At 35.1% G+C, this 18,822-nt stretch overlaps 1 protein-coding gene across 2 annotated transcripts in view; it reads right to left on the bottom strand.

Moving 5' to 3' along the window:
* Positions 1-18,180, bottom strand: part of LOC134534899 (katanin p80 WD40 repeat-containing subunit B1) — a 48,483-nt gene extending 30,303 nt beyond the window's left edge. For both annotated transcript variants that reach the window (XM_063373584.1, XM_063373591.1), the window contains exons 1-7: positions 17,918-18,180; positions 14,721-14,851; positions 12,635-12,853; positions 11,894-12,019; positions 9,098-9,285; positions 3,734-4,060; positions 2,066-2,190 (exon numbers count right to left, since the gene is read on the bottom strand). In XM_063373584.1, the coding sequence (XP_063229654.1) occupies positions 2,066-2,190; positions 3,734-4,060; positions 9,098-9,285; positions 11,894-12,019; positions 12,635-12,853; positions 14,721-14,851; positions 17,918-17,951 (1,150 nt within the window). In that variant the 5' untranslated portion in view covers positions 17,952-18,180. The remainder of the gene's footprint in view (positions 1-2,065; positions 2,191-3,733; positions 4,061-9,097; positions 9,286-11,893; positions 12,020-12,634; positions 12,854-14,720; positions 14,852-17,917) is intronic.
* Positions 18,181-18,822: the final 642 nt, after the last annotated feature.

The following is an 18,822-nucleotide window of genomic DNA, read 5'->3' as shown; positions in this document are numbered from 1 at the left end:
ACTTAGTGCTACCAACCCTACAGACAAAGGAGATAGCCTCTTCGTGTTTTCGTGTTCATGTGCATGTGCGTGTCTTACCTAATTTTAAAAACTTAATTATTTGTTTCTGTGCTTTATTTTACATAATTTGTGTAATCTCAGATGCAATTAATAGTCAAAAATAAATAGTCTCACTTTTCAAGAAAAAAATTAATGTGATCAATATGAACAAAAAAAACCATGAAATTAGTATTTGTGAGCTATGAAAACAAATTCACGTGGTAAACACACAAATCAGAGAAATAATAATGAGTAGAGATGAACTTACAAAATTGTGGATGGAGAATGATCAAGTTTCAAGCAAAAGTTTATTTATGAAAACCGAAAGGTTAATAGTAGATAGATATGGAAAGAACAAGACAACTGAAATTGTATTTCATGAAAAAAAAAAAAAAAAAAAAAAATGATGCAGAGGGTTTGAAAATGATAAGTAGTGAAATTTAAACTCATTTGGGAAAAATTTTTTCCCACAAAGCAAACACAATTAATGACTTTTATAGTATGTGGTGCTCTACATGAAATGTGTATGTGACGAAGGATTAGTTTTATGTAGGGGTGTGCGGGATCCCGGCGCTTCGGGAAAAAAGTCAGGAAAATGGGCTTCCCGAAATGCCGGGCGGGAATTTTATTACTCCCGAATTTTTCGGGAAATTTTTTAAAAATTTACAAATGTTTACTAATCATGTGAAAATGTTTTCTATCAATTCAAACTGTTTTTACAACAATATTTTTTAAGGATTCGTACATTTTTGAAGGGTTTCCGTACTATTTAAACGCAAAACATCTTTTAAACGTATGCCGATCGTAGCGACAGCTGTGGTGTGCAGTGAATTATGATAATCGTTTACACATACCTAATTGGAATATAAAAAAACGTACATGGAGTACCTTAAATATTGTATGCGTTCATAAATATATTTCTTCAAGGGTACAAAATTGCAAGATACGTGAATAGTCAGTTATATAACGTTATTGCCGTCACCATCGAATGCTTAACCTAAAACCACATGTGTCGTTAGACACAAACAAAACACATGCGCAATCCAACCTTTTCGCCAAAGATATAAGAAATACTAGACTTGCGTTACATAACGAAGCGTAACCGTTCTCATTACTTGATAGCAGTGGCGATGTAGAGAACTGTATTGGCACTTTGAAAAATATGAAATCACGTAGCTTTACACCACTGCTCACGAGTATATAAACATCTATGATTTTGCTTTGGGAGAAAAAAATAGTTGTTTACTGTTTAGTTTGGCGGGCTTTGTCGGCTGACGTTAAGTTATTAAGGCTTGTGCAAAGTATCTGTTCCTATTTTCGATGCCGTTGTATATTAAAACAAACTAGCAGCCTACAAATAATGGATGTCGCAACCGATCAGCTTGTTACTTGTAAACGTAAAAGTGTTTGGAAGTATTTTGAACGTCTGACAGTAAATCCCTGGCAAAGTGTGTGTCGTGTGAAAAATTTTTGAGATGCGAGCATGGTAGCACGTCTGGCTATAAAAAAAGAATTTGAGGATACTAAAAAATATGAAGTCGACGCTGAAAAAAGGGCAAGTGAAGCAGACAAAAGAAATAGCAGCAAAAGAACAAATAACTTTGCAAGAAACGTTTAAATGGTCATCTTCTCATATTATAATTAAAAATTTGCTTTTTTTTTTTAATTTTCCCGATCCCGTCCCGTTTCCCGCGGGAATAATTTATTTTTCCCGAAAATTTCCCGCAGTACAAAAACCTATTCCCGCACACCCCTAGTTTTATGGTACACAGTGGATTTATTATATTTAAAAACTTTGTTAGTTATGTTTTTTGAACCAGTTCTTCACAAAACTCAAGATTTTTTAAGGACTATTCTCAATAGAGAACAATTTTCCTTTCCCAATGGCTGACAATTATTGACTAGTTATTCTGTATATGTGTATATAGTACTAGCAACATTTTACAAAGAGTAGAATGCAGATATTCATCCCCATTAATGCCAAATTTCACACTTTACAAAATATAAAATTATCACTGTGACTCACGGCTGCGATTTGGCTGGAATACATCACGGTAGTCTTGGACGTTGGGAATTTCTGCGACGGACTGCGCATCATCTTCTGGGTCCGTTCCCGATTTGTCCGACTCTTCAATGGTTTTCACATCGAGACTGAAATGACAAGATAAAGTGTAGAAGAAGGTACAAAGACGATTGCAAAACAACAAGTAAAATATTGTAAGAAATTTTTATTCTATTCAACAGTAAAGAGAAAATAAATATAAAAAATTCTTAGTTTTTAACTTTACTTGTTGAGTGGCACAGACATAGTCAACAAAAATTCTAATTTTTAAAATAATCTTGCTTTCAATTAAAACTTGACCTTCAATTAAAAGAATAACTAACCCGTTTTAAGATACCAAGGCTTTTTTCTTATCAAATACTTATTCATAGTTGAATCCATACTTTACACCATTCAGGAATAAGTAAAATTTTAATAATAAATTAATTTAATTTAATAATGAATTTAAATAAAATATAAATTAAGAAATAAGATACTTTATTCAGAGTCGATAATAATTTTTTTGACTAATTTTATCCATGTAATTTTCTATGTGGGTTTTTTTTTTTTTTAAATTTTTTTTACATTGGTTGATTTTAGTTTGTTTTCTGTGTGTTTGCATATTCATCTTTGTTGTCTGTTTTTGAGGTCCTTATGACATACAGTGTAACCAGCAATTGTGTATGTCCAATATAACATCTTGAAACAAAATTTCTTCTATTAAATTACAGGTATCGTGATCTTCAGCCATATAAATATGTAGATGTTAAACTTAAATTCTTATCAGTAGAATCAGAAGAATTAAATAATTATAACTCAATGTAATAAGCTATTTTCATTTAATATGTAGAAAATTTTGGTCATTTTACTTTAAGATGGAAATGAAAAAATTATTCAGCTCTCCAAGATTTTGTTATGCAGTTTATAATTTAGTAACTGCTGAATTAAAGTTGGAATAAAAACAACAAGCACACCTTAAATAGCAGGACACAAGCAGTATTAGTTCCAGATGTGGTCCCGTTTCAAGTATAAAATAAATCACAAAATGTAACACATTAATTCGCAAGCCAGTTGTTTTCCCGGGGCCATTATTTGTGAAACCAGGTTAAAATATTTAAAAAATAAATAAAGAAAAAATGTGATTATGAATGAATCATTACTTTCCCTGCTTCATCGCTCCATGGTGCCAACAGCTTGATGAGGCAATCACAACGCCGGCTTGTGTCGGGCAGCCCTGATAGCAATCAAAAGGGCAATGAAATTTTCCGATGACTCGGTGACTTCTGAAGTGTTACTTGTGTGCAATGGCAGTAGTTGGAATGTTTACTACGTGAGGCGGGAGACCGGGGTAGGCGCCAGAAGTGATGACAACTCCAGAGGGCTAAGGGAGCATCCAACTCGCTGGTGAGCTGAGTGGGGTAGGGGGCCGGAGGTGGTACATAAGCTGAGATTGGGTAGCCTCAGCCTCTTCGCATAGCCAAAAGATCTAACGCTCTTCCTGGTTGCGTATGCGGGCGTATCCGCATCCATGCCCATGGGGGGCCCAGGGCGGTAGGGCCTAACGGCCAAGAGCGCTCGGTTACAAAAGAAAAGGGGGGGGGGGAAACCCCTGTGACAGTCTGTGTCTGACCACGAAGGAGTACCGGGGCTCACATGGGTTTGGAGATGCCCAGGGGCTTCTCCCGGCTGAAGCTCTTGCGGACGCCCTGGCCGCGGGCGAAGGCGGCGGAGGCGGGCGGCTCGGGGTCGCCCCGGCCCAGGGGCCGCACCGCCCGCAGGTCGACCACGTGCAGGGTCACGCTGGCCGCGAGGAAGGCGGCGCCCACCAGCTGGTCGCTGGCCGTGGTGGCCATGTCCTGCACGCGGCCCCAGCCGACCTGCACCGCGTCGAGGACGCGAGCCGGCTCCCAGCCGTACACGCGCAGCGCGTCCTGCGTGCCCGCGAACAGGCACTCCCCGCCCGCGCTGAAGTGGATGGCCCTGCGCAGCACGTTCACAAACACTTCCACCATATAGCTTCAACAAATTTCCAACATTTAAACTTAAAGAGGATTTTTTTACATCTGAGCGTTTTTGTTACATGCTTTGGAGCAACGACTACATATCTGAACGATGTTTTTCTTTACCCACATACAACTACACTGCCATTTATAATTATTAATATTAGAGATGGACGAGTTGAGGTTTTTTGGCTTCGAGTCGAGTCGAGCCGAGTTTAGCAATTCATATTTCGAGTCGAGTCGAGTTCGAGTCACAAAATGTTTGAAGAGGTCGAGTCAGTTCGAGTTTCATAATTTTATAATTTTTTGCGTCGAATATGATAAATAAAATATTACAACACCCATTGATATAAAAATTGTGTATCCAAGATGCATCTGCATTATTTAAATATTTTAAATGATTAATTAGCAAATCATTATGTTATTTAAATATTTTAAATGATTAATTCAAATCATTATGTTATTTAAATATAAAAAACTAAGCTTTATTTCAACATGATTTCACAGTATCTTTAATGTAGCTATCCTAACCATATCAACCGTCCACAATGTTTTAAAGTATTTATAATGTAGCTAACCTAACCTAATTTACCATAGTTATCATATGTTGTCCAAAATAAACATTCACGGACACACTGCAAACGAAAAATATGGCGGCGTACAAATAAATACCGTTGCCTTGTTTATGGTATTTCCTTTTATCAACACCGCCATATTTATTTACAATAAACAAAAAAAAAACGAAGATGTACGATCGGGAGTTTGGCTCTTTCGTCTGTGGAAAGAAGGCTTCCCGAGGTACGTAACTTTTTTTTTTCCGATCCACCGGCATATCCCCACATGAACAAACAGCTCAATGGCTATAGGCCTTGTCACATTGTCACATTGTCACATTCTCAATGTAAATACACTTTCCGCGGCAAGATTATTCGCCCGAAACTTGTTACAACTACAAGAATATCAATATGTTTTTAAATAAATATTTCATGCATTTGATTTGGCGATCAGTAACTGATTGCCAAATAAAATGCATGAGCGTTGTTATTATTATATTTTATTCAAACAAAAAGAAAGTATTTTATCCTAAACGTTATTGTAACGCAGCGCTGCGTAGCGGAGCACAGCTAAATTTAGTTCCAAATTGCAAGTCTGGCTGGCCTAACATGCAGCCATTTTCACGCATCACGGTTTGGTGTTATTGACTAAATATTACAATATAATTATTTTATGTTTTTATTTTTAGGTTACGGAAATCTCTTGTTTATACGAGTTATTATAAACGGGGCACGATAAACGTGATGATTATTAATATATGTGCGTTTTGCAACAAATTTTTCTTCAGTGAAAATCCATTGACGTATTTTGTAAACAAATGCGGTACTGTATTTGAAGTAAACACAGGATGAAAAACAAAATGAAAACAGTGCACGCTGTTTTCCAAGCATTTTTTTTATATAAAATGGTCATGTGACATAATTTTGTCCTATAAACTGTCGCCGCTATCGACAAAATCACGTTACGACGTCATGTTCATAAATGAAGGTAGTGGTAGGCCTAGGTTTGGTTGCACTTGTACCTATTATAGCGCCGTAGCACGGTAGCGGGCAAGGTTAGGTTTGCACGGGATTTGTTTTGTTTAAAGGTCATTATCATTTCTTGCTGTATTAATGACTTGGCGAAAACGTCAAGACAACCTATAATAAAGTGCTATAATGTCACGATGCTGGTACTTAACTCGAAACGTGTTTCGAGTCTCGAACTTGATAAAATATGTGACTCGGTTTTCGAGTCGAGTCAATCTGACCCAACTCGGCTCGGCTCGACTCGATAAACCAAGACTCGACCCATCTCTAATTAATATTCTTCTAATTAAAGGAGTAACAGGCGATTTGCCTAACGGCGGTTTGCCTAAACATGAATTCGTTATGGCGTTTTGCCTAACGGCGATTTGCCTAACGGCATTTTGCCTAACGTAGTTCTGCCCGACGGTGATTTGCCTAATGGCATTTTTCCTAACGGCGATTTGCCTAACGGCGTTTTGCCTAACTGCGATTTGCCTAACGGCGTTTTGCCTCAAATGTTACTATGATGACAAAACCTCATTTTGCCTAACAGCGAATTGCCTAACGGCATTTTGCTAATGGCGATTTGCCTAACGGCGTTTTGCCTCAAATGTTACTATGATGACAAAACCTCATTTTGCCTAACAGCGAATTGCCTAACGGCTTTTTGCTAATGGCGATTTGCCTAACAGCGTTTTGCCTAAGCTAACCTATCAGCGGTTTGCCTAACGGCGATTTGCCTAGCGGCGTTTTGCCTAATGGCGTTTTGCCTAACAGCGTTTCGCCTAACGGCATTTTGCCTAACTCCTATTCAGCGTTTTGCCTAACGGTGTTTTGCCTAGACGGCATTTTGCCTAAAATTAGGCAAAATGCCTTTAGGCAAAATGACACATACCCAATTAAAGTAGAAGTTAATATTTAATTATTTTATCTAGAAAAGCATGTTAAACTGCATTTTAACTGGTTCTCATCTTGTTGGCTAGGTTACTATTTATGTATGTGTGATTCAGTAATTATGTCATTCAAATGTTCATTATACAGCTATATTTTTTAAGTATGTGTGTGAGATGTTTATAGATAGAAAGTAAAACAGTGGTTTTTGTGAACAAAAGATGCGTGACACTGAGGTGCCGAAATAATACAATAATAGACAATATTTTATCGCATCACATGTTAGAGAGAGACACACAGATGTTTGCCAGAACCGTGGGAAATCTCTCTGACTAGGGAATCCCAGGTAGTCAATAGAAAGGAAGCTTTTCCAGGAAAGTTCCCAGTTTGTACTGTTTTGTGTGTTTTGTATTGTGTTATGTCTCGTCAGTCGTTTTTGGAGTGCTGGGCAAGAGGTCGTGGTTTTTGGTGGCTAATCACCTGCACTGTTCGTCGGGAGAAGAATAAATTTTGAAATTAATTTCACCATTTTTATTTGAAAAATCACCATTGATAGTTTCTAGTTGTTTTACAGTCTTAGACAAAACTTTACACCACCCTACCTGCATCTTCATATGATATATTTTTCAAGTGTTTAGGTATGTATGTTTAAGGAAAAATTGTCATTTCAGCCAGGCACGATTGTGATTTGTCACAATGTATCAACAAAATTGATTGCCAACATGCTTCGAGCTCGAATGGAGGCATTAGATAATTATGATTATTATGTCTAATAATAATAAGTTCCCGAGGACTTCTTTATTACAGGATGCTCAATATAATTTCAATACGCTGAAAAATGTTTCTTCAATGTTTAAGAAAATATTCTCCTTTCAAAATATGGACTAAATTACACCTGTTAGTTTCATTTACCTCAGATATCATAAAAGCAATCACACGGTAATTCATTACATACTTTTTTCCCTTGGAATAAACACACACACACACATAAAAACACACACACACACACACATATATATAAAACACACACATTGCGAGGTCTTGATTCAGGCAAACTACTAGTATAATTTAATAAGGAATACTATAAAGTATTTGTATATTAAAGTATCTTATGTGACCACAGACAAGCACAGTGAAATGCCAAAATTTTGAAAATAAGACTTTGAGGGGACAGGGAAAGAGCTTACTATTTCCCTCTGATATACTTCTCTAAATTTATTTATTTTTCCGAGTTTCTTTGTGTCTTCTTGTTATGTAGTGAATATTACATTGCGAAAATATATGAATACAGGTCAAATATTCTTTCTTAAAAATCTTTTCAACAAATACCTTTAAAATTTAGAAATTTTTTATTCACTAAATTTAAAAATTGTGAATACAGATTAGGAAATAAAAATATGTAACTAGATTAGGAGGGAAAGCAAAACAGCATTCAGATACCGGCAACATCCCAGCACTTTCAAATGGAGTAAAAATATGATCGAAAAGGTTTAGAAGGTATAGAATATATTATTTTTAATATTATTATTTATAAGTGTAATAACTTTAATTTAATCATATTCAGGATTTATTAATAATTATTTATTAATAAATTGGATAGGTTATTGCCAGAAGATAAAATTCAAATAATAGTTGATAAAAAAACACTTAAACAAAAAAAATTGACTGAAAAAAAAAAATACATGGGAAAATAACATGTCAACAACAGTTAAACCTAACGTCACAATGGCAGTGAACATAAAATTAATATGATAGTGAAATTAAACTTAAAATTTTAAACAATTCTATTTAAAATCCAAGTAAACTTTCACATCCAAAAACAAGAAAACAAACTTTAAAATAGTAATAAATTTTTTAACTAGTCCACAAAAAATATATATAAGTGAGTGAGTCTTTCAGTACTCCCCGGTGATGTGTAGACATCTAACCTTGATAACGAGCAAATGATTGTGTTCTCATGTTGCAAATAAACTCATAATAGATAATACAAAACTTGGACACAAAATTTAACATATAATTCTTTAAAATAATACAGAGCGTGACAAATATAAGTAAACTGTGTTTTCAACTACATTTCTTGACGCGAATCACACGTAGTTTCCGCACCTGACGCTACGTCGACCATTCGATTTCCAGAGGAAAAGGTTAAACTATTTAATGAAATGGTTTTGATAATAGTTGAAAAATACTTGAGAAAATACTAAGTCCTTGCATTAGACCTGATTTTTGACAACAAATTTTTATTGAAATACTACCCATCTTGTTAGAACTCTTTAAAAAGTTAATACTATAATGTTTACCTACGTCTCTATGAGCTTCGGTTCGCGCCATCTATCACAGATGGCAGCACCGTGGTCACACATTCCGTTCCACAGGACGTCCGATCCATTCACAAAATTACTCACACCAAATGCCATATACCGAGAGCTAAGATGTTAACACATCTAAAATTCATTATCAAGAAGGCTTAAGGGAATCAACATGAATGAAGGCGGTGCAGATTGGTGCGAGTGTCTAAGAAAGTACTGGAAGGGCGGAACAGGGGAGGTATGCCTCCAACGCACCGGATAGCAGCAGATTCCTTGGCAGTGGAGGACACCACCTGGAACTTCTCCAGGTCCCAGAAGTTGACGCTGCGGTCGGCGCTGCTGGACGCCAGCAGGAACTCGCTGGGGTGGAACTGCACGGCTGTCACCGGCCCCGTGTGGTCCACAAACTCCTGCAGCATCCGGCCCGTGCGCAGGTCCCAGATCTGGAACAACACGGTGCGATGAGAGTGTATCATGCCATAAACAAGTGGGAAATAAATTTTTATAATTATTTTTTAAATCATGTTTATAATTTTAAAATTATTACAAAAATTAACATAAATTATGAATGCAAAAAAGTTATTTATGAACCAAAAAATTTAATTTAACTTAGCCAAGTAGGGTAATTTGGAGGTATGGCTCCGAACACTATTTTGATTTATATGTATTAGAAAGATAGGGTGAATTGGCGCTGAAACAACAAAAAAGCTTTATATAAAACACGCATACACTGAAAGGGGAAGGGGGGGGGGGGGAAATAAAAAAGAAATTTATCGTAGGAAAAAATAGTAAAATTTATACACAGAATTATAAATAAATTTGACATAAAACATTATCTTGTTAATTATATAGTATATAAATGTTAACCAAAAATATTTTTATATTATTGCTAAATGTTTAAGCAACAATTTGTTCAATTGAAATTTAACTTAAGTAATAAAAAAAGTATTAGTTTTTTTTTTACCTCGGATTAACCCCACTATGGATTTGCCAGATCTTATCAACCAAAGAGATCCTACCAGAACCATTAGTGAAAAACATTCTTTGTTTGAGGTAGGAACAATTTTAGAGTAAAGAGGACTTAGCAACGTGACAAAATTTTGCCAGTTTAGAATAAAAATAGGATAACAATAAAGGGAAGTAAATAATGAACTTGATATATTGTGTGATTTGAAGTTTTGAGTAAAACAAAAAATAAACTTTAAAGATGGCCACCAGTAAGATTTATTGTAATATATTTTTAAATTTGAATTCCCAGTCATATATATCATATTACATATAAGATATAACCATTTGTGACAAGTCAAAATTGTTCCCGACTAAGACGACGGTTGTTCTTTGCACATATAGATAACACCTAAAGAATATTCCATCTAAAGCAGGTAGTGGGGTGTAAAATCATGTTTCTAATTTTTTTAATTTACTCGAAACTATGTTAATGGTTATTTAAAACAAAAAAAATTTGAATAGTTTATTCTTCTCATGTTGAAACTAATAAGTCCTTTACACAATTCCATTATGCACCAGAAAATAAAGACATTCAATTTTGCAGATAGCTCCTCAAAGTCCTGTGCATTCACGACATCATGTCCCAAAGAAACGGGAACAAGTCACAGTGGACCAACAGGCTACCCGCCACCCAGGCCTGCACTACACACCTGGGGCCTAAATTCTGAAGTCCGAAACGAGAAAAAACAACACAGGTTAAAACTTACAGCGGCACGGCCCAGGCACCCACACGTGAAATTGTCAGCCCTTACAAACAGCACTCTAACATCAACTGACGAGACTACGCAACTGCGTACCACCACGCAGGGAAAGTGGCAGCTGTGTGACCTCTCCGACCAATCACAGCACAGCTTCTACGTCCAAGGACACAACATAAAATATATAACCTTTATTGAGGTGTTTCTGCAGAAAACAAAACGAACAAAACACAAAGTCTTTTCTGATTGCTGGCGCCAAACCCTGATAACGTCTCCCATGGGAATGAACACCTGCTGATTTTCCCATCATAAGAATACACGCAGAAAGAGCCAGAATGTCTTGGTAACTGGAAAAATGTCTGGGAATTTGGCACCGATGAGTCACGCGCCTGTCTCTTGTACTTCCTCTGGTCAAATAATACACAATGTTTTAGAAACATAATTGTGACTTCCAAATAATCACAAACATAAAATACATGCATAAATACAATAATATTTAAATCAAATAAAATACTAATACTAACCTACCAAACAATGTGAAAAACAGAAAAAAACATAGTTATTTGGGTTTTATGAATAAATTAATTAAATATCAGATACTATTATAAAATTATTGATGCCAATAAAATACAACACTAGGTCACTATGACCTTGAACCTACAAAATCAGTTGATACACTACATTACTGAAAAGCATGACATAAGAACATTCTGCAAAGTTGGATAAGACAGAGGTCTGCAATGCCACACAGTGGCCCAACGGAATTAAGTCCATAAAAGTGATTTCACAAGAATGACACACTGCTTTGAGTTAGCAATAGCCACGGCATCAATGGAGCGATGTGGCCTTGTGCGTCACCCGTCCTACTTCAAGGACTGATCCTGAGAGCTCGTAGGCTGTTGGATGGTTACAAGGAAGCTATATAGAACTCTCTGCCTTCTATACAGTATTGACATAAGCCACTAGGATGGGCTCAAGATGGCAGTTGCAGACAACCCATACACTTATCACCCAACCCGTAATCTATTTACTATTGGTGATTAGTAGGTCTGTGCAAATATTCAAAATTTAAAATATTAAAACAAATAATTTACTGTTCATATACAAATTTCAAATACACTTAAACAAAAAATATGACTATACTGCTGTATGAAAATTTTCAGTGGCAGAGAAGATACTGAAAGTGTATACAGGGAAAAAAAAAAAAAACCTGGAAAATAATAAATTTGAAACCACTATCAACAGTAAAAATAGTGGCGATTTTCCATTGCCTAATTTGAACTTTGAACTCTTTCACAACTAAAAGAAAGGTTCACATAATTATGTTCAGAAACGAGGAGCTTACCTTGACACTGCCCTCTTCCCCCCCTGATGCGACCCACTGGCCATCAGGACTGAATTTGAGGCTGTTGACAGTCAGCTTATGCCCCTTGTACGTGAAAATACAACCCCGTCGTCTAATGTCCCACAGCTGAAATAAACACAAACCTATCAACCTACACATCACCTCAAAACAACTTTAACAAAATTGGCAATTACCGATAACAAGTATTACTCCTTTAGCTCAACTTTAGATACATGTTGATAGTGAAAAACACTTTTAAGTATCATCAATCATGACAACTAAAAATCAAAGCTAAACAGATAGAGACAAAATCAAGTTTTAACTTTTTAAGTATCATGTTATTTTAAAAAGCAAGACAAATAAATGAATCAAGACTTAAAAGTTTTCGCTATACGTATTGAGGTTATTAAATAAAATGAGGAATGATGAGATGAAAACTGAGCACTGACAGAATGAATAGGCGAGAAAATGGGAGAAAACTGAGGAAACCTTCCTGCTAACTTTAAAAAAAACCAGTGCCTGACTCAGTTGGAAAATGAAACCAGATTGTCCCGATGAGAGGCAAGAGATATGATCTCTTATCCACTGTGGCCCCTTCAAATTCCTTGAAAGCCAGCCTTCGCTGCTTCAAAAAGGGTACTGCAAGCTTCATATATTCTAACCTAGCTAAAATATATTAATACTTGAGACTGAAACTAACATTAGTTATTACAATGCTGACAGCCATGTGATGCAACACACCTTGATGGATGTGTCAAGCGACCCTGATATAAGAAAATCGCCGTACGGGTGGAAGTCCACGCACCGGATGCTGCACTTGTGGCCAGTGAGAGTGCGCACAAGTTTTGCGGCCTCCAGATCCCAGATCTTGATAGCACCTGCTTGGGACCCGGCACACACAAGCTCCTCCGTGTGGCCGAAACGCACGCACTCTACAGGTGTGACGTGGCCACTCAGGCTCTGGGAACATGCGTACAAGACCCTGCCCAGTTCACACGTGCCCACTCAGGCTCTGGGAACACACACAAAAGATCCTGCCTAGTTCACACACTCACTCAGGCTATGGGAACACATGTAAAAGATCCTGCCCAGTTCACAAGAGACACAATATGGCTACAAGAACACACGTACAAAACCCTGCCCAGTGAACACATGCCCACTGAGACCCTGAGAACACACGTACTAGATCCTGTGCAGTTCACATGTCCGCACTCATGCTCTGGGAACACACATAAAAGATCCTGCCCAGTTCAACGTGATACTATGGCTACAAGAACACACGTACGAAACCCTGCCCAGTGAACACTTGCCCACTCAAGTTCTGGGAACACTCGTACTAGACCCTGCTTAGTTCACAACATGTACACTCAGACTCTGAGAACACACATACAAGATCCTACAGTTATAACATGCTCACTCAGGCTTCGGTAACACACGTACAAGACTCTGCCTACTTCACACGTGCTCACTCAGGTTCAGGGAACGCACATATAATGCTCTGCCTAGTTCACACGTGACTGCTCAGGTTCTGGGAACACATGTACAAGATCCTCCCTTGTTCACACATGCCCACTTAGGCTCTGGAAACACATGTCCAAGATCCTGCCCAGTTCACATGTGCCCACTTAGTCTCTGAGAACACACCTATAAGACTGAAAACAATCACAACCAATAAATAAAGGATAAGTTGAAATAAATCTGAAGAGCTGTTAAAAAAAATGCACATAGTTTTAAAATTTTTCATATAAAAAAATTTTAAGTTATGAGAGACTAATCAAATTATATAACGAAAAGGAGGTTAACTACAAAAAAAAATTATTTAAATTAGCATCCAGTAAAACACAAGTACAATGTCAGAGTTATGGGTCCAAACCCTGTTTTGCTAGTGTTAAATAGCTTTATTTTAAAGAATTCTACGTTAAATTTTGTGTTCAAGTTTTGTATTATAAGTTTTTTGCAATATGAACAACATGAGAACACGTGAATTTGCTAGTTACCGAAGTTAAATGTTTACACATCACTGGTGAGCATTAAAAGACTCGCTCACATTTTTTTTCTAGAAGCGGCCTAGTGTTTCAAAAGAGACCATGATGAAAGTAGCACCAAAAAGTGTCTAGTAAATATTGAATAAATTAAAAAAATTGAAATAAATTTCTAGTGCTATGTATTTTAATTTATATTTCCAATCCATAAAATCTTTTTCGTGAACTCATAATCATGAAGTTTGCGATCGCATTACATTCAGAGTTTCATCATTTTCAAGTAAATACGAAATGTCAGTGATATAAAAGTTTGAAAAAATATTAAAATTTTTACCACTCATTTACTCCACCACAGATTTATCCTATCTTACCCTACAGTTTATTCATAATAAACAACACTAATTCCTTTACCAACTTAAAAAAAAATTGCCTATACTGTAATGGGTCCCTTCCACTCACAAAATGCTTTTAACAAATTGCAATAGAGAAATAAAAAATAAATGTCTTCTCTAAAATTAAAAAAAAAAAACTATAGAAATTTTTTTTTACAAAAAAAAATAATAGAAATCTCTATCTATGGTGATCTGGTAATGTATTCCTATCAAAGTTTAAATGTTGTCTAATAGGTGAATAAATAATGATTTTAATGAATACGTACAATACTAAGTAAGTTATGAATGCAAACAAATAAACAGTACACATTTACATAAACTAGTTACCTACATATATGTTTTTTATTTGGGAGAGAAATAAATGTCTTCCCTGAACACTAATAATCAAATTTAGAATAACACTCTGGCAGCAGTTATACTAAAAGGTACCACAATACACCCTCGTGGGCCTACCATAATACAACTGTGCTTCCCGACAGCCCACAAGTTGACTTTCTTGTCATCTCCGCCGGTGACCAGCACCCGGCCCGACTTGTGTCCCAAGGCTAGGCAGTTCACATTGGAGCCGTGGGCCACGAACTCTTCTGCAACAAAAACACCAACAAGAACTGTTCAATTACGCACCTAAGAAACACATTTCAACTAACACCAACATCTATAAATGAAATTTTGTGTAAAGATTTGTTCTGTACAGTCTAGTTTTGCTAACATAAGGAAAATATTTTGCATACACTACAACCACAAACAGAAATGTAAAATTTATTGCCCAATGCCATGTGTGTAAAGAGAAAGGAAAAAAAAAAATTGAAAGAAAAAGAGAGAAAGAGAAGAGAGAAAAATAAAGAAAAATATAGACATAGAGACACACAAACATAAATAAAGAAAATTATAGAAGATATAAAAAAGAGAGGAAGAGAAAAAAGAAGACTATTGTCATCTTGATGTAATTTCTATAGAATATGGATAATATGATACTGCTAGTTCAAGTTAGGTAGCTTCTAGGATACCAAACTATGAAAATGACATTTTTTGTCATACTTTGCAAGTAATCCCGCAAAAGCATATTTATTAGTTATTTTTACTGTTAATTCTGCAGGTTAGTGGTTTCTGGGAACGACAGACAATAATCTAGTGAAAGGTTAGTAAGGTTAGGAGCACTAACAGATATGACATAATTTTTACATATTAAATTTGTATTATTACTATAGCTGATGTAACCTAACCAAACTTTCACTTCAACTATTATTCACCATTTCCCCAGAATGAGCTATCTGCTCCCATTTTCAAGCCAAACTGTACTTGAAATTCACAGATATTTTTATTCCCCTTAAAAGTACACACTATTACAAATAAGGTGCTTCAGCAAACCTTAATAATACCATTGAATATTTTAAGTAATTATTAAGATAATTATTACTACATGATAAGCCAGTCTGTTGCTTCATGAATCTGTATTCAATTTAATACATTTGAATATTTAGCTGTCATAGTCTACATGTCATAAAAAGAACACCTTATCTGGATTTAAGTGTACGCATTGTTAAGGAATAACTTTTTGCTATAACCACTGAAAGCTTAAATGATGGGGAAGAGTTATTAGCGATAAATATCTTATGTCACGGCTTTTCCACAAAATAAAAATAAAACTACAAAATTACCATTTTCCAACACTAAAGATATTCCTGTATTTACCCTGAAAACAGCATTAATAAATCCGTAATAGTTCATGAGAAATCAAACTTTGAAATTGCATTATAATACCTGTGAATGGACGGTGCCACCACCATTTGTTGTTTACCCATACAGGTTTCGGTAAATATTTACTTGGGCGGTATTTCCGAAAAAAAATGTTAAAAATCCGAAAATACCTGTATAATATGCTCTTCAACTTCCTCTTCTCATTAAAAGCGGCGGAGATAAGAAATTCCAAATACTTTAGGAGATATCGAATTTTTTAATTTTGCAATACAAGACCTGTGGAATCATTCGAGCGGCGCCATTTTTGTTATTTTGCAGTGTGTTCGTGAATACGTGAATCGTGAATGCGTAATTAATAAAATGGTTGATTAGGTCAGGTCAGTTACATTATTAATACTTTCAAACTAAGCCGACATTAAAAATTATTTTGTCAATTAATTTTAATGGCTGTTGAGTTTTAAAATATTTATAATGTAACTGACCTGACCAAACAAACCCGGACAGAGGGTGAACAGTAAACTAAAATGGTTGATTAGGTCAGGTCAGTTACATTATAAATACTTTCAAACTAAGGTGATATTAAAAATAATGTGAATTAATTTTAATTATTCTTTAGTTTTAAATTATTTATAATGTAACTGACCTTACCTAACAAACCCGTAACAAAGGATGTACAGTAACAACTCACGTAAATTTTTTTGTTACTTATTACTTGCGCAACAATATCAAAATAACAAATAAGACTTTAAAATTAGAAACGTTAAAAACTCACCTAAGTTGGAGGCGGTAATTAAACACAGTTTTAAACAATAATTGAACTAAATAATCACGTATTAGTTCATTTGAATTCTGGCCTATCACGAACAATCACGTGACATCATTATCCAATAAAAAAAATAGATACTCGTACGTAAACAAGAAACAATGGTGCACGCACGCCACAGGAATGCGCTGGTTTTGTGCTGAAATTTAAAAATTCGATATCTCCTAAAGTATTTGGAATTTCTAATCTCCGCCGCTTTTAATGAAAAGAGGAATTTGAAGAGCATATAATAAAGGTATTTTCGGATTTTTAACATTTTTTTTCGCAAATACCGCTCAACTACATATGAAGAAATTTAAAAATTCAATATCTCCTAAAGTATTTGGAATTTCTAATCTCCGCCGATTTTAATGAAAAGAGGAAGTTGAAGAGCATAAAATAAAGGCATTTTCGGATTTTTAACATTCTTTTTCGGAAATACCGCCCAAGTAAATATTTACCCAGGTTTCTGTGTTTATTTTGGAGAACTTTAGTTAATGAAGGTATTGATTTATAATAAAAGTAAGTAATTAATATGATGGCGTATTGCAGTTGTAAGGAAGCATTAATATTTATATTTTCTGTCTGTTGGTTGTTGAAATGTCATTGAATTAAGGAAGTTTTTTTTGACATTTCATTTAAAGTAGTTTTTTGAATCACGTTTTAACAAACGATTCATAGGTTCCATTAGCAACGTAAAAATTACTTTAAAACTTTGTGGATAGTTGGTTGGGTTAGTATAGCGACATTAAAAAAATTGTGAAATCATGTGAACTGTTGATAACGTCAGAATAGCCAGCCATATCTTAAATTGTTTATTCCTAACCAACCATAAGAAATATTTGAATAGTTTTTTTTTTAATGTTGCTGTACTAGCATCCACAATGTTTGAAAGTATTTTTAATACAGCTAACTTTACATAATCGATCACTCACAATATTTGAATAAAGTTCATCAAGAAAACGGCGAAATATCTGTGAACTTCGACACTATAACGCAAATTCAACTCAAAAGCTGAAACTGTCAAACTACACTATGATCTAAGATAACTATTAACATTTTTCAGGTCTTCATATAACAGATTCAATGGCTAACCTAAAATTGATCAACAACTGCTTTGTTACCATTTAAACTATTATTCATTACTCACGGAGTTTCCATGTTTTCCTTGCTGGTGTTGACATAATGATCAAAATAAAAGGACATGTACGTAATCTACAAATTGCATTTTTATGGTTCAATTTAGGTGCTGACGGTGATAAAGCACGAACAATTGTTAACGCACATTACTTGTTCGAAATTATAGTGCAACTTAAATTCCATGATCTGACGTAAAAAAAATTGTGTAAAAAATCAACAACTCTAAATTTCCTTTTACGTACACATCAACCTTTATCGGAGACCCTCCTGACATTTACTAGGGATGTTGGAAAAATATCGATATATCGAAATACCGATATTTTTCATACGATATATTAATATATATCGTCGATATTTTATCAAAGATATATATCAATATCGATATTTTTCTGCGATATTTCCATTCGATATTTTCATAAATAAAGAATACAGCCAATAAAATGTCGTTAACTGCATCTACCGTTTGGAAGTTTTTCAAGAAGATAGACTCTAAAAGTGTATCGTGTAATTTGTGTGGGAAAACCTACAAAACGAGTGGAAACACAACAAACCTAGCAACACATTTTTAAAATAAGCACCAGCACGCATTCGTTCAACTGCACAAGAAAAGTAACGATGCCAAAACAAAAAAATTGGTTGTCTGTAAAGTCGGTTTATGGACGATATTTTAACGTGACAATATCATAACAAAACATTGATGAAATGATTACATACTTTTATGAATAAAATTGAATAATTTTTATTGAATTATCACTATTTTGTATGGATACAAAGAAGGAGTGAAATGAAATCTACAATTTAATTCATAAATTTACTTTTATTTGCACTCATTAATTCAAATATGTTTATTACTTTAACGAAGAAATTATTTTAACTATAACTTTTAAACATGTTTACTATTTAACTTCTTACAAT

This window comes from Bacillus rossius, chromosome 1 (assembly GCF_032445375.1).
Source record: "Bacillus rossius redtenbacheri isolate Brsri chromosome 1, Brsri_v3, whole genome shotgun sequence".
In the NCBI taxonomy this organism is placed as follows: Eukaryota; Metazoa; Arthropoda; class Insecta; order Phasmatodea; family Bacillidae; genus Bacillus; species Bacillus rossius.
The sequence above is the reverse complement of the archived record's forward strand: the minus strand, read 5'-3'. Positions and strand labels throughout refer to the sequence as shown.